Source organism: Micromys minutus (genome assembly GCF_963924665.1).
Source record: "Micromys minutus genome assembly, chromosome: 23".
Classification (NCBI taxonomy): Eukaryota; Metazoa; Chordata; class Mammalia; order Rodentia; family Muridae; genus Micromys; species Micromys minutus.
Window position 1 is genome coordinate 41,452,054 of NC_137958.1, and position 17,345 is coordinate 41,469,398.

The window sequence follows — 17,345 nt, forward strand, 5'->3', positions numbered from 1 at the left end:
GATTCAAAGATAAAGAAGGTATGTGGAGGGACAAAATGGAAGAGGTTGGATTTAAAAGGTGGTTATATTTCACCTTCTTAGAGTCGAATGAGCTAAGCTTATTCAGGTACCAAATGTACTTTGAAGCCTGCTTGAACGGCCAAAGGTTTTGAAGTCACAGATGGCCTTTCAACAAGGCTAAGTGTGGAATCTAGTTGGATGTAAACATGCTACGCTGGGAAGAGCTTTTCTCCTAGGCCACTTGAGAAAATTCCACTGAGTTGTATTTCTCAACTTACAGATGTAATTCTGGAGTATGTATATCACTAATAGCTAATGTCTGCCCTTGACTTTTCTCGTTCCTTTCTTTCTGGTCCTTCGTGTTTGTTCGTTGGTCAGTGTATCCGATAGCATTCTCGAATGCTACACTCCAGCCCAAACTATCTCTGCTGAGTTTCCCGTGAAATTGAAAATCGACTTGGCTAGCCGGGTGACAAGCAGCTTCCGTTACCGGGAAGACCCCATTGTCTATGAAATCCACCCAACCAAATCTTTCATTAGGTGAGTAAAAGCTTCTGATAGGCAGAAGAAAAGCAAGAACAGGATGATTTGGCTGAAGGACACCCAAGGAGTCTGGTATTTTACCCCTCGTTTAAATGCAGCTGTGTTCCTTCCCAAGGCGCCTTTCCAGTTCGGTGGGAAATTGCATTTTAGGTCCTGGGCACAGTCTGACTCTGATGGTCCTTCCGGTTATTCATTTTCTGTTGTGCTTCCGACACCTAGAGAAAAGCAGTTCAACCTGGTGCCATAGTACGTTAGCTCGTTTACATCTGAGTCAGCTCTCCACTGAGCTGCAGGCCTCCTTCTCCCTCTTCCCCCGTTGTGTTGTGGATTCCTTTACACGTACCCATTTCCTCCCTGCACCCGACTCTGGTTTAGTCCTCATCTATTGAGCCACTCCTGTCTCTGCTTCTTTTAGCAGTGACCATAGTCACAGGCATTTTTCCCTGTTTTTTTTTTTTTTTTTTTTTTAAGAGAAGAAAAAAGAAAAGTTCTTTCCCCGCATTCATTCAGTAAAAATGCAGCCATTTCTACAGCTAACAGAATATGATTTTCTTTAAATATTCTCAAATTTTCAAGGCAGAGTCACCCCTGAGCTCCCATGCAACCCTAGAGAGTCCTCTGGCATCACCACTGAGTGAGCTGGCGGGAAAGCTGAACGTTTCCATTTTCTCTTTTATTTTGCCAGCGGCGGAAGCACAATAACAGGTAGCGGCAGGAACCTGAACTCGGTCAGCACCCCAAAGCTGGTGATAGCCATCCATGCCGTGGGTGCGAACTACACAGTGGTAAGTCTTACAGTGGCCGTCCGCTCAGAACCCTGTGCCTCAGGGCACAGGGACATTTTGGCTGCTTTGCCTAGTGACCTGCAGCAGAGGTCAAGCGGTACTTTTGTTCAACAGTAGACTCTTGGGCTGACATTGTAAACGTGTACGTGTGTGTGTGCATGTGTGTGTGTGTGTGTGTGTGTGTGTGTATGTGCACCAGTAAAGACCTTCAGCTTGAGCAGCAGTTTTCAGACTCGTTGGTATAAATACAAACTTGTCACAAGCCAAGGGTCTTCTGGGAAGAACAGTCGCAACTGAAGAAGTGCCTTCATCAGAGTGGCCTTCGGGCAAGTTTCTAGGGGCATGTTTTATTATTGTTGTTAATGTTGGAAGGACCAGTGTATAAATGATGCCCTCCCTAAGTCCTGGGAGGGATAGAAAGGTCACAGGAGCCCGGAGAATAAGCCAGTATGCAGAATTCCTCTAGGGTCTTTCCTGCGGTTCCTGCTTCCATATTCCTCCTTGAGTTCCTGTCCTGATGTTCCTCAGTGGTGAGGTGTGATCTGAGGGTTGTGAGATGAAATAAACCCTCTCCCCCAAGTAGATTTGGGTCCTGGAGCTTTGTCACAGCAGTGACAACCTAATTAGCACAGCCCGAGATGAGTCTCTTAAGTGAAAAAAAGTATGACAGGCATTTTTATGAATGAGATGCATAAATACTATGTTGCAATCATAATCATGTATTTTTGTTTTTCTTTAGACGTATACTAATGATACTGGTAAGCAAGATAGGTCTACATTATAAATACAAAAGCATTATAGGTACAGATATTATAAGTAGATGTGTTTCTTGTAGCATATATAATCAAAGATGATTTTGAGTAGTGAAATTAAGAAATCTTAAACTATTACACATCTCTTGATCAAAATAATAATTCAAAACAGCACCCACCCTAGTCCTCTGTGTATCTCAGACTGTGGATCAAAACCCTTTTCCTTGCATTTCCTTACCGTGGTCCTTGTCTCTTTATTAGCATATGGAGGATGCTCTAATAAAGTATTATTAGCAAGTATGCCAACAGTATTGTTTTTCATTTCTCTACATATTTTATTTGCGAGGTCTCTCTCTGTCTGTCTCTCTCTTTCTCTGTCTCTCTGTCTCTCTCTCCCTCTCTCCTTCTCCTTCCTTCTTCCTCTTTCTCTTCCTCTCCCTCCCTCCCTCTCCCTCTCTCTCTGTCTATCTCATACAGTCTCAGTTGGGCAAGTAGTAGATTGAATTATAGCACTTTCCTTGAAATTCCCCCATCCAATATTTCTTAAGGGATAAAGCCACTCTAGTTTTTAATTATAGAAAGCAATTTGGGGCTAAAAATGTCAAGCCAAATCACCAAACACAAAGGTCATCTCAAATGAGATTTCCTCTTGACCCTCTCAGTCATCCACATTGCATCACCTCTAACAAGTATTATTAGATTCTTATCATATTTCCGAGAGATGATGCTCCAGGGAGTCACAGCATGAAGTTAAGGACCTTGAAGCCAATCCCCATACATGGCCACAAACAAAGTTACAATACCACTGCTATTCATTTAGGAGACATCACTTCTCCAGAACCAAGATACTATTTTACTTTAACCAAATAACAATAACAGTAACCCTTTTTGGTGTTGGCATGTGACTTTTTAAAGTTGGGTTTATGAAATGATTCATTTACTGAAGGGCAAGCCTACCCATTATTAAGATAATGGCTGAGCTCGCTTTCATCCCCCTTGCCCAAAGATGATGTATAGAATGACTCTTTGCTTCAGCCATTTATTTGTAATTAAATGCTTGCTTGAAGCTGTTAGTGTCGAATATAAGAGAGGCATACCCTAAGAAAGACTCAAACAGTAGCAGATTTTTGTTAAAAGACCTAAGGGTCTACACATCTGGAAATACAACCTCCTCTTGTTTGAGTCAATACTGTAATTCTATGCATTAGTATTTGACAGGAGTGAGAAATGTAAGAGATATTCTATTTATGTTCTTATTATTTCTTAATTTACTGCCATTTCTAAACTCTGCTGTATGCAGAGGTGCATGTTTCTTCCCCATTCCCTGTGGCTTATAGAGTTTAAAGTTGACCAAGATGAATCAAACGCATTTATTATTGAACATATAAAAACTCATGGTCAGGTCTGATGTACAAATATATTCAGCCACAATAATTTTTAAATTATTTTTATAATAAATTTTTAATTCCAATAAACTCGGAGCAATAAAATGTAGAAATAATTGATTTAACAAAATATCGATTAATGCATTAGTATGTGCTGTGTCCTAGATTGTTCTGTGGTTCCTAGGTTTTTATTATTATACAGAGAATTATTGTGGTAGCAGCAACATCTTTCATTTCCGCTTTACAAGCTCATAGGAATAAATAGCTCTTAATGTTATGACATTACATTTGATAGGAAACTAAATATTGCAATATATTTTATCCATGTAATGTCTCTGTTTTATCTGATTCCAACGTACATTCTTTACAAACAGACTATTTTAAAATTATTAAGAAGAAACTATCACCACAGTAAATTCTGTGCTTTTTATGCATATCCTGAAGCCTTTGGCTATTGTGAGCATAAGTAATTGTTTTATCTCCAACTATACTTGTAAAGAAAAGGAAATCTAAGGGGTGTTGTTACCTGTTTGTCTTTCCCTTGGGGGAGAAGCACAGCCCTCTGACTTTAAATGCACCACTTTTGTGTGGCTGGTTTCAGTCAAACACAATCAAAAGGAAAGGAAGCTGCATTTTCCAAAATTCCATAAATCAGAATTTCAAAGAGGAAGATTTGAAATGAGAAGCGAAAGGATATAAAACATTAACAGCAGAGCCTTTGTAACAGGGACAGCATTATTTAGAGGTGCTACAAGGGGAAACAGAAACAAGGCTCAGTCTTGAGGATACCAAACACTGATGATTATTAAGCCTTGGAAACACCCTACTCCATCGTCAGATGTGTGACCAGATGTTTTATCTAAAAATGGAGCCAGGCAATGATGGGTCCCCCCTATAATCCCAGCACCTGGGAGGCAGAGGCAGTCGGATCACTGAGTTCTAGGCCATCCTGGTCAACAGAGTGAGTTCTAGGACCACAAGGCCCATACAAAGAACCCCTGCCCCATCCCCAAAAAAGGGGCAACATGACACCTTCCCATGGAAATACAGGGACTATTAGATGAGACTGACTTTGTATTTTGAAACTAACCCTTACTACTGAACACACTAAGAAGGATGTGGGAACATTATCAGATGTGGTGCAAACCTCAAAGAACTTTGCAAGTGATAAAACGTTGTGCCATGAAACAGCCCACACTGAGAAGAACGCTTAAATCTTATTTACTAAGTAAGGAAACTGAGTTTCTAAGTGACACCTTTATCACAGTTCTTAAAAGTGGGATCTGAATCAAGGGTTTTCTAAGTTCTCAAGGCCCGGCCCCTGTGAGCCCATAACTGCTTTACAGAGTGAGGAGGTGGTCCCCCCAGAAAAGTGCCTTGTTGATCTAAGGAAAATCACATGATGGGGAATGGGGAGAGGCTGCCGCTACTTCACTGTAGTCCACGCGCAGCCCGCGAAGCTCAGACAGTCGTTTGGAAAAGTTTTACTTCCACCTTGTTTCCCAACATCTCTGACTGCTGATGTGTTTCGAGTTGTGATTCTGCAGTTGTGAAATAGCCAAGCGGTGCGGATGCTGATGGTGGGAACTCTGTCCTCTGCAGGCTTGTCAGCATCGCTCTGATTCCGAGATCATCTGTTGTACAACTCCTTCCCTGCAACAGCTGGGCCTGCAGCTCCCACTGAGGACCAAAGCCTTCTTCCTCTTAGACGGGATCCTTTCCAAACACTTTGATCTCACTTATGTACATAATCCTGTGTTTAAGCCTTTTGAAAAGCCAGTAATGATCTCCATGGGCAATGAAAATGTAGTGGAAATTAAGGTAAGGGTTGTTTAAAATACTCTCTTAAATGAACTTGAGCTGCTCTGTTGGTTTCTCCGCCGTGTGAATAGACTCGTTGTGTTTGCTCGGTGTATCTTATTCAACATCAGCAAATATCAAAGCTCTGGAAACAAATCTTTTTGGCAGAAAACTAGAAGATAAGTGTAGTGATCCATTGCTTTTTAACGAAGCATTTAAGACCGCTTCCTTGAGTACATATTAGAAAGTAACAAATGCTGAGCATAAATCTATCAAACAGGCTCCCCGCTGATGCTATCGTGATGACGTGATGGTATACAGTCCCTCGTGGGCTTCACCTGTGCTGCTTATTGGAAGACCGAGGGCTGTGATAGTAAATGCCTTAGTTGCAGCGTCATGCTTCCTTGTAGTATGTGATGTTTTATAGCTGTGTGTAGCCAGTTGCAGGGGAGGGGGAGGGGCAGGCATAGCATGGTAAATATTTGAAGACCGGAGGTCAACTTTTCAGTGTTGGTTTTTCTTCTTGTACCTTCTCTCTCTCTCTCTCTCTCTCTCTCTCTCTCTCTCTCTCTCTCTCTCTCTCTCTCTCTTTCTCTCTCACTCTCTCACTCTCTCTCTGTCTCTGTCTCTGTCTGTCTCTCTGTCTCTGTCTCTCTCTCTGTCTGTCTGTCTCTCTGTCTCTGTCTCTCTCTCTGTCTGTCTGTCTCTCTCTCTCTCTCTCCTTCCTGCCCCCTCTCTCTATATGTATATGTATGTGTGTATTCTTATAGAATTTCATAAACACATGGTATATTTTGTCCAAACTCACTCCCCACTCTTCCCAGATACCTGCCCACTCCCTTCTCAACTTCATGTCCTCTTAAAAAATAATAATAACCTACCAAATCCAATTTGCATCTCCCTTATTATATTCCTTGACTTGGGTCATCCACTGGAATGCACTTGTAGTTGACTTACCAGAAACCACACTCTTAAGAAATAACCAGCTGTCCTCCAAAATTCCCACACATGGCAACTCCCTAGCTGGGAGTGGGAGCTCACGTACGGGTCCTGTGCAAACAGCTGTGTGCTCCTGAACGAACAGTTCAGACATGAACTGTTTGGAATGAACAACCAGAAGACACGGCTTCACACTGCTGATCCCCACCTTCTGACTCTTACAATCTTTCTACCCTGACCCCCACCCCCACCCCACCCCTCCTCCAAGATACGGTCCCTGAGACTTGGGAGAAAAGGCTGGAATGGATGTTCCATTTGTGGCTTAGCACTCTGCTAACGCTGCTTTTCTGCACTTTGACCAGGTCTGGGTTTCTATATTTACCACCATGCAATGCACTACGTCCCCCGACGAAGTCTGAAGGCTACACTAATCTACAAGCATAGAGATAGGAATTTAGGGGACGGTTGAATTTTTATGCCTCTTTAGCAAAATAATGGTAGTGGGTTTGCCTCCATGGAAACTGTCAGCTCCTTGACCACATTGCACAGCAAGGTTCATAATTGGGGCCCTAATGTTTTTTACATGGTCTTTGGGGATTTAACTCATCTTATATTGGCTCGGCCATTTCATAGGTGTGGTCAAATCTGAGCTGATTTATAAATGAATCTGGGTTACCTCGGGAATACATTAGCTTCTAAAACCTACTTAACACACAGTAACTGATCACCTTCCTGCTCAGATAAAGATTACTAAAGCCCAGCTAGAGATAATAAGGACTCGAATCAGCTCTCTTTTGTTATTTTGGTCACTTCTCCTTCAGATAATAAGAAAGTTAGCAAAATGATCAAGATCTCAGCTTTCCACAGTCCTCTCAACTAGCAAAGTATTCGTCCCTCACAAGCTGTTGTTTGAGACATTGAGAATGTTTTCTTCTAAAGAACATCTGAACGCACAATGAACACACATGAAAATGGGAGTGGCCCCTGCTCAGGTGTGATGTGGTGGTGTGGGTCATCTCCCTCTGGGTGACATGTCCACTGTAATAGTTCTACTTTTTCAGGGAGATTTTTTTATCTCTGAGGGAACCCATGTTCACACTCACACACTCACTAACCCCACCACTGCATTTTTGTATAATAATTAAGTAAACCCAGCATGAAATTAAATGGAAGCCTGCTTCACTGAACAGTATGTTCACCACACCAAAGTTCTTTTCGTCTGCTTCTTTAATTAGTTTTAGAAAAAGAGAAAGGGTCTTTTCTTTTTATCACTTCTTTCCTTTTTTCCACAATAAAACTAATCTAGTGTGACCTTTTGCTTTCAACAATAACGGTTTGCTGTTTGAAAGATTCCATTTGGTTTTTCTTGATGAAAACAAAGGTCTGTGTGCAAATAGTTTTATGCCACCCCCAAAACACCATTTTCCTGTTCCTGTGTCATGATGGCCAGATTAGAGATAAGTGGTTCTTTACCCTTTCAAACCTAGTATTTGATGAGAAAGAAACTCTTCTCTGTAAATTAAGCAGCCATTATTCAATGTCCTACAAAGTTTGTGGACCAAGAAAAACATAACTTGACATCATCCAAAGTCTGTTAATGGTATTTCCAACACGGCCCAAGTTCCCTAGAGATGGGCTCAAAGCAGTTCCCTTTCTTTGCTGTATAAAGTTCACTCATTCTAACAAGTCTACAGCATTTGTACGCCACAAAGCTGTGCTCCACTGGGGACAGGAGAGTTTCGGGTAATTGTTTTAGTGTCCTGATTCAGTCTTTTCCTATACACCAGTTTATGTAAGTCTAGGAAAAAATATGAGTGGAATATATGACCTTATTTACTGTAGCAGCATTTTAATCCTTTATCAATTTCTAAAATTGATCGCTTTGCACCCTCTGCCTCTCCTGAACTCCCAATAGTGTGATTTTTTTTTTTTTTTTTTTTTTTTTTTTTGTTAAAAGGAATTTCTTGTTCTTTTTCCATTGCCATTCAAACACAAGTGCAAAGGTCTCTGCCTCCCTCTAATGAAAGTGCTGTGGTGTCTGAGTGTGGCTTGGTTGTCGGGCCTAACCAATAACACTAACCAAAAAAAAAAAAAAAAGTTTAACAAAAGAGAGTGGGATCCGGAAAGGCGAGTCAGTGGTGAAAGCTGCATGCTGCTCTTGCAGAAGATCTGATTGGTTCCCAGCACCCATGCCAAAGAGTCAGCCGCCTGTAACTTCAACTCCAGGGGATCCCATCACCTCTTGTGGACTCTGCTTGTGCACCGAGAAACACACGTGTGCACATAACAAATAAAGAAGAGGGTGGGAGGACCCAGAGGGGAAGGAGGAGGGGACTTATAGTTAGGGGCCATAGTGTATGCTCTCGAGGATAGGAGAATAAGGAGTTCTAGCCCAGTATGGGTTACGTAGCGAAACAATGTCAGAAAGCAGCATCTGCGGGAAAAATTGCACTGTGAAATTTGTCTTTTACTGCCAGGAGGAGTTCACATTTCTCAACCAGATGTACCTATAAGATGTACCTGGTTTAGAGAGGATCCTGATAGTTTTCAGCCCCCATTGTGGGATCTGCCTCAGCAACTAGTTGGGCCTGGTGACTATGCAAAGGGACCAGCCACAGTAGCACCAAATTTTGGTCATTCGTTAATGATCAACCAGAAATCCTATCAATGTTAGAAGTAGCTGAAGTCCACCAGGAGTACTTGGGAAAGGTGTTGTAGAGTAAGCTCTTCTTTGGGGGTACACAGTGGGGTTCCGGGAGCAATAGCGCCCACACTTATGAAGGATCACAGTAGCACAGGCTTTTGGTTTATGTTATTTAAATCTTGTGTGAGCCTTTGAGGTTAGGAGGCCAGTAGGTATTGTTCCTATTAACAAGTAAATAAACAAGTTTAGAAAGATTAACTTGTCCTGGGGTCCTCTAGGGAGCAAACAGTGGTACTAAAACTTACATGCAACTTTCCTGAGTCCAAACTCCATAGAATTCACTGAATTACAGTGTTTCTAATTATTCACTTTCATTTAATGAATGTAAAAATAATTTATAGCAGAGAAATTTTATCACGTGACATAGATTGTGCACACTTATTTGAGTGAAATAACTCTAAACATTTTCAGGTGTAAGTGTGGGTACCTGTGGAGTCGAAAAGAATGTGGATCCCCTGGAGCTAGAATGTTGTAAGCCATGTGAATGATGGGAACTGAACTTAGGTTCTCTGGAAGGGTGGTGAACAGTTAACTGCTGAGTCATCTTTCTAGTCTAAACTTTCTTCAAACATCTATTATTTGATGAGAGAGTCTTTGTTTTTCCCAAGTTGTCATTCATTGGGTGAGAAGTAGATTTTGCATCAGATAGAATTTGCTAAGATTTGTGTCTTTGTCCCATCTTGAAGCTTAGTTCTCCTCCTGTAAATCAGCGATCACAAAATAGGACGTCTTTACAGAAGAAAACGAGATCATTGTAACTCTGGTTGCTCTTTGTGTCTAAAGAACTGAAGCTCTCCCCATAGGAAGAACAATGATATCAACCAACCAGACCCCCACCCCCACCCAGAGCTCCCAGAGACTAAACCACCAACCAAAGTGTACACATGGAGAGACCCATGGCTCCAGATGGATATGTAGCAGAGGATGGCACTGTCTGACATCAGGAAGAGAGGCCCTTGGTCCCTTGAAGGCTAGATGCCCCAGTGCAGGGGTATGCCGGGGCAGGAGTGAGTGCATATGTTGGGGATCACCCTCAAAGAAGCAGGGGGACCACCCTCAAAGAAGTAGGGGGAGCACCCTCAAAGAAGCAGGGGGACCACCCTCAAAGAAGCAGGGGGACCACCCTCAAAGAAGCAGGGGGACCACCCTCAAAGAAGCAGGGGGAGCAGGGATGGGATAGGGTATTTTCAGAGGAGAAACCGGGAAAGGGGATAACATTTGAAATGTAAATAAATAAAATATTCAATTTTTTAAAAAATCAATAAAGCAAAGCTCTCTTGCTTACTCCATTTTATTTAGAATCCCGTATATTGTCACTCAATGCCTACAGAACTGAGCTGACTTTGTAAATGTATTCTTCTACTCGCTAAATAGTTGATAATTAATAATGGAAGCCTTAAAATGGTTTCCGAGATCGTTTTCCAAGGCTCAACAAAGCCACATTTACATAGAATACAGAAGCTAAACTGCATCTATTTTTGTCCTGCCTGCTTTGGTGCGGGTTTCTCTTAGACAGCTAGGGCAGCTGGGGTCTCCCTCGCCTGTCTATGCCTTTCTATCTGATTTCAGCTTTTAAAGGCATTTCATCTTCAGTACTGTTGGTGACATATAGCCTATAAGCCAGTGTTCGTCACGCGTTCCATGATGGTTATGAATAAAAATTCAGTCTTTTAGTTGTTAATTCTTCTGAACACATGAGTCCTGGAGAAGAACATGCATTATTGCCCTCCCCCTCCCCCCCAGCTATCCTCTAAGCTCACAAGGCACATGTTAGGGCATCTCTCATAAATCAAGCCCTCTGGTTCTTTAATATCTTTTCCCTGTCATTCCCTGAATTCCCTCCAGTATGTGAGTAAGCGCCCGCGCCCTTTCTAGACCTAACCAACAAGTTGTCATTTTAAACCCCAAAGTGACCCGTGAGATTTATGTGCTTCTCTGTTGAATTACCCTGCGTGGCTGACCTAGATCAATGGCTTGCTCCCACTGCCTCTGGAAGCACAATAGGACAGGGTTGGTCTGTGTTCGTTTCTTCAATAGAGTCTTAGAATATAAAGATGTGCCTTCTTTCCGATATTCCTATTTCTAAAATGCTATCAGACCCACCCAGCTTGAAACCTATTAGACACTGCAAGGAAAAGCAGTTTGTGGACACACTCAAGAGCTTGTAAGACAGAGTTGCAGCGCTGTCTGATTTTAGAAGCTGTTCCTTATCCATAAGGAAAACAGTAACAGGTTTTGATGGCTCTCTCTTCCAAGTAACAACCAGCTTTCATAAATTAACTACTCATTAGGTCTTGATATAAAATAATATATATTAATGTTCTGTACTTCTTTTCCAAGACTAAAAATGTTGGTGTCTTAACATTTAACATTCCTGATGTTAATTCAAGTTAACTATGTCAAGTTGGGTAATGGTAACCTCAAAAAGCTACATAATTATTCAAAATAATGCAATTGTGCTCTCAGATCCTAATGAAGGTCATACAGCATCTTCTGAGAATTTCACTGAAAGGAATCTATGTATGTACATTGTTCAACTAAGCAAGAAGAATAAAGAGAAACTGCTCCGCTCAAACAGCCAAAGGAATGTATTGACAATTCCTTGGGTCTCTGGAGATGAGACCTTGGCTTTGGCACTTGCCAAAGTGTTCAGTGTGATTCCAAAAGTGAATCATTGCAGAAGGTAGCGCTTAGCAATTCAGCAGGTTGAGCTGCTAAACTCAAAGCTGTTTTTTTTTTTTTTTGTCAAACGTCCATACTCAGTGTCATGATTATGCATGACAGTTTCCAAAATAAGGACACGATATTCCCTTTCCTCTTCTCTAAAATTGAACCTGATGGAAAACCTCCTCTTACCACTCCTGCCTAGAGAGTGTCCTGAAATGCTCAAAACTCCCTGTCAGGCAACCCAACTCCCATCAAGCTGAGCATCATAAAAATAAAAAAAATTAAAAAATCAGATTTCATAGGCAACATCCTCTGCGTTTGCTATGTCCTTGGCTTCCTTCTAGACCTGCCAAGTGTTCCTAGTGACCCAAGAAGTGTTAATGACCTTTCATTTCTGTTTTCTTGCTCCCTTCCAGGGAGATGACATCGACCCTGAGGCAGTTAAAGGTGAAGTGTTAAAGGTTGGGAATCAGAGCTGTGAAAGTCTCCTGTGGCATTCCGAAGCCCTGCTATGTAGAGTCCCCAGCGACCTGCTGAAACTGAACAGCGAGCTAAATATAGAGGTGGGGTTCCCGCAAGCCTTTCAGGATGGAAATAAGGATGCCGTGGCAGTGATGTCACCAGGAGGCTTAAAATAAATCACTAAAGCTCATCTCTACATTGGCTGTAGTTCATCAGCCCAGCCTCGGTTGCTAACTGGGATTTGAGAAGTGCTGAGGTTTTTAATCACACTGTCTCTTTCCCCTGGGTCCAGAGTGGAATTCCCAAAAGTCATCTTACTAGCACTGCTTCCCCGTCATGCCACACTCTTGCCAGACTGTGCTGCCCTTCTCAGAAGGAACGGAACACATGCAAGGGTGTCCCTTCTTCCACTTTCTACCAGGCTAAGGGGCTTCCTCACTCTCAGTGGTCACAATGCGTAGAACTCTACAAAAGAGACGCATCCACCTGGCGGAGTAAAGTGGAAGCCCAGTTGTTGCATATCACCTTTCGTGCACACAACTAAATCAGATAACCCAGAACACGAATGTTTCTTTATTCTCTCCCCCCCCCCCCCCGCCCAATGGTCTATTTCTGATAAATAACTCACATACCACACAATTTACCACTCAAAATATACAGTTCAACAGGCATGGAATGTTGGAATTGTAATTTCTGTAAATCAGGGTAGCACACATATATTGTAAAGTTTGCTTTTTTAAATAATATTAAATGTACAATTCAAAGGCATGAATGATACTCATAATGTGCATTACCAGCATTCTCTGTAAGTCACAAGCCTTCCCAAACAGATGCTACGTAATGGACTAAGGAATAATTCCCCACCTTCTTCTCCGGCAGCCCTGTAACCTCCAATCTCCCCTTTTTCCTCGACGAATTTGCTGACCTGGATATTTCATCTAAGACAAACCATACTGTTATTTGTCTTTTGGCATCTGGCTCGTTTAACTTGGCAAATATTTTTGTGGTTCATTCTAGTTTCTGGCTGAATGATATCTTATTTCATGCCTACCATATATTGCTTACTCAAGAAACAGTAGCTTTGAAGGATTGCTGAAGTCTTCTGGACATGTGAAGAAATGGGAATACACAAGTAAACTACAAAGTCTCAGACCGAATGTAGAACCTAGCGTTGAAATTTTAGAATGAACATCAATTGTAAAAGTCGCAAAGCACTGGAGCTGGGAGAAGCCATGTGATTTCGTCTATATATCAAGGTGGAAATAAAGAGACCATGAGATATTATTACCTTATAATAAAATGGTCTCCCCTCTGAGGAGAAACATTTTCTGCTAGGCTTTCCACCCTCCCAAATGCGACATACATTTTATTTATTCATACTTCTATGATATCATAAAACTTGCTCTAGCCATTTCCCTTCATTATACTTTAGTTCCTCAAGATCAAAGAAATATTTGTTTATCTAAGTTATGTCCTAATTATAGCAGCACTGAGACAGAATTGAGGAAATTCTCACTTACTCTGAAGGTCATCATGCACCTTCTAGAATAGTGGTCACCAGGTGCTAGTTGAGGCCCAGAGAAACTCGGTTCCGCATAGATAGTATGTTTTATATCAGTCTTGGCCAGAATCTGACTTTGCTCCTTATTTATTTCCAGTGGAAGCAAGCAGTGTCTTCAACTGTCCTTGGGAAAGTGATCGTTCAACCGGATCAGAATTTTACAGGATTGATCATTGGTGCGGTCTCAATATCAGTAGTAATTTTGTTATTATCCGGGCTCTTCCTGTGGCTGAGAAAGAGAAAGCATAAAGGTGCATATTTTATTTATTGTCTAAGAAGCTACAGTAACGATATAGTGATTCCATCCCGCACTGTCGTGGAGATATATGGGTTGTCTAATAAGCATTCAAAAGAGGCTGTGAGTTCTGGGCACTGGGTCAAAGTCTCCTGGGACCTTTGACAGCAAAGTCTTTAACGAGCTTTCTCTTTCTCTCTGTTTTAAGATCTGGGCAGTGAATTAGTTCGCTATGACGCAAGAGTACACACTCCTCATTTGGATAGGCTTGTAAGTGCCCGAAGTGTAAGTCCAACTACAGAGATGGTTTCAAATGAGTCTGTAGACTACAGAGCTACTTTTCCAGAAGGTATAATTCAGTTTACTATCCTGAGAAATTTCTATACATAGACCTCTGTGAGCTGTGGCATTGTTCTTGCTTTTTGCTTTTTGGTTTTGTTTTTTTTTTCCTTACATTTTTATACAAGTAGGAAAAAAGTGTTGACCTCTGCCAAAGGAGTATTTAACTTGATGCAGAATTGCATGGCCTCCACTTTATAGCCAAATGCATGCAGGTATCATATTGGAATCTCAGCATCTGCAAGCTCTGCTCACATTCAGAAAAGTTCACTTTAGAATTGTTTGAGCAACGTAACTTATATCAGCAACGCTTAGACACTGAGCTCTCCTTAACCCTTCAGCTAGACTCTAGTTATAAAATGTTTTTATTTAAATATAATTTTTAAAGTGCTATCTTTGGGGGGAAACTTTTGAATTACACCATTAGTAACCTTTTAAGACATTCTCAATTAGCATCATTTTTACCTACCACCATCTATGGCTTGAATATATTTTGAGACTTATCCAAGAAAACCCTCCAGTCCTGCTATTCATCAACATCATCTGCTTTGCAAAACACCAGACCGACAAATGGCCAGGGTGGCCAGGGCACTTCACATTGTTTTTATTCAAACATGCCCTGCACAAAGCAAAATGTCTGTATTGTACCAGGCCGATTATCTTTAGAAGTTACAGGACGTGAGTCAAGTACAAGCACTTCCCTGTTGAAATATCTACTGTTGGATAAATAAAGTGAGTCACAGACACTTGCAGATCCTGAGAAGTTAGAAGCTGCTCATCCAAGCCAGTACACCAGGAAGTGAGACACTTAGCATTCCAAGTTTCTCACTGCTTGTTGCCCTTCCTGAGACTTAGGTTAGTTCTCCAGAGATCATCCAGTGCCCCACACTACTCCATTCACTGTTAGAAAGAAACCCAATCCTTTAAGAATGTGGACAAATCAAGCTCAGTGCATGCTTTTAAACTTCAGATATAATTAGTCGTTCATAACCGTGCTTAATAGCTCTGACCTGGAACTCTTGAGGTTTGCAACTAATTGCTTTTTACAAAGCTTTCCTGGGCATGAGCAGTGATTGTCTATAACATGCTTACAGCCTGAGAAACAGGACCTAAGTTTGTATCACCAGAACGTACATAAAAGTCACATACCCTGGGCGTGTAGGGCACACATCCTTAGAGTGTGTTGGCCAAGCAGCTCCAAATTCAGTTAGAAATAAAGTGGAGGGGGATTGAGGTAGGCACATACAGGCACACACACCATAAAGCTTTCTTGATCTTTAAATTGTGTGTGTGTGAGTGTGTGTGTGTGTGTGTGTGTGTGTGTGTGTGTGTGTGATGAAAGGTGGGTTAGGTAAGTGACCCCCAATAGCCACAACAGATAATAGTTTGCTTTCAGTCAAACAAGAAACTCCGTACTTAAGAAAGCTGATGATGTCATGACTATTTCTAACTCCACTTAAACATGTTTAGTGTTTTCCACAGTAGCCCTTTTGGTTAATAAAACTTAAACTTACTCAGCCAGACAATAAATTTCAAAAATACCTCCAGAAATGTTTTTTGGAAGGGCCTTTATAGTCATAATAATCAGTAGCTCAAAACAAACAAATGCAACCTCCCAGGAAGACTCTAGAACTTTAAAGAGGACCCCACAAATGGTGGGTAAAGTGAAAAGGAAGACTTGTTCCCTGCACACCCCTTTAATAACACGCAGTCAAATGAGGATTTTCTAACCTGTTTCTTCACCCTCTCTTTCCTTTGCACCTGGAGTTCAGAGCTGTAGAGTCTCAGAGGCTGAGGAGGAACTTTTTCAAGATACAAAATAAAGGTCTCCTGAAGGGAACTCCTCCTGAGCCTTGGTTAACTCCGATACACAGAGAAGCCAGTTTAGATCATCCAGATGTAATCCTGCTGAAATGTCATAGAGAATTCTGGGTCCCCATGGGGGGGAAATACTATTCTCACAAGCTATAGAGAGTTCTACGGTTGCTATTGGTTACGTTTAGGGTGTGTACTCTCTCATCCTTAGGATACAAGCAAGGAGGAAAGCAAGCCATGAGGGAGAAGCTTGTTTACCAAGCCATGACTCATGTTAGGCGAGTGAGGAATGTAAAACACTAAGAAATCCTCACACCACACACACACACACACACACACACACACACACACACACACCAATAATAATTATTATAATTTTTTTAATTAGAAAGCAAGATGGGTCAGAAAGTAAATACAATTGCCAACAATCCTAGTGAGTTAATTTGATACCTAGAACTCATGTAAAGGTAGAAGGGGAGCTCCAACTTCACAGAACTCTCTTCTGGACACACACTCACACACACACACACACACACACACACACACACACACACACACACTGCCAGCCAGTTGCTGTGATTCTGATGTTAGATCTTAGTTGTGGATGGTGTTCCAGTGGGAAATGCAAAGCGTCTGGTGACTTTTTTTTTTTTTTTTTTTTTTTTTTTGCCTCATTTAGGGTTAAAAGCACTTGGTGCCACAGCTCCTTAGCCTTGGCATGTAAGTGCCATCTCCCTACCAAAAAAACCTTGCTTAAGGGTCCTAGAGCACCTTGGTTGTAAAGATGGGCTAATGGGAAACTGAACCCTGCCCAGAGGCCCTCAACTGAACAGTGGTAGGGCACACTAGCACAGATCCGAACTGCCCTGCTCTAAGCAGCCATGACACTCTGAGACCCCCCCCCCCCACAATGAGGGAGAACTTACCTCTGCTGCGTGAGACTCTCAATCCTGAGAATGTAGTGTTATTTACTTCTAATGCTATATAAGTGCAGGTCAACAACAGTAACACAAAATTTGAAAATAAAAAAGAGTTGATGTGTGTGTGTGTGTGTGTGTGTGTGTGTGTGTGTGTGCGCGCGCGCCTGTGTTTGCATGTCCTTGTACCTATCTGTGGGGCCCAGAGCAAGATGACAGCAGCCCTTGCTATCACTCTTGGCCTTGTTACCTTGTGACAATGCTCTGTCGCTGAACCTGATGCTCCTCTTTTTTGCTGGGCTCGCTTATAAGCTCTAGGAATCCAACTGTCTTGACTCTGCAATGCTTGGCTTTGTTTATGTGGCAACTGGGGGCGTTGAACTCAAGTATACTTGTAAAGCCAGTACTGTTACCCACTGAGCCATCCCCCCAGCCCTTCAG

The 17,345-nt window shown here is 41.9% G+C and overlaps 1 protein-coding gene across 2 annotated transcripts in view; it reads left to right on the forward strand.

Annotated features, from left to right (window-relative positions):
• The window catches only part of MET (MET proto-oncogene, receptor tyrosine kinase), a 106,714-nt gene that overhangs the window by 67,563 nt on the left and 21,806 nt on the right, over positions 1-17,345 (forward strand). For both annotated transcript variants that reach the window (XM_080936246.1, XM_080936247.1), the window contains 6 exons: positions 379-540; positions 1,229-1,328; positions 5,068-5,286; positions 11,992-12,138; positions 13,696-13,849; positions 14,042-14,182. In XM_080936246.1, coding sequence (XP_080792372.1) covers positions 379-540; positions 1,229-1,328; positions 5,068-5,286; positions 11,992-12,138; positions 13,696-13,849; positions 14,042-14,182 — 923 coding nt within the window. The remainder of the gene's footprint in view (positions 1-378; positions 541-1,228; positions 1,329-5,067; positions 5,287-11,991; positions 12,139-13,695; positions 13,850-14,041; positions 14,183-17,345) is intronic.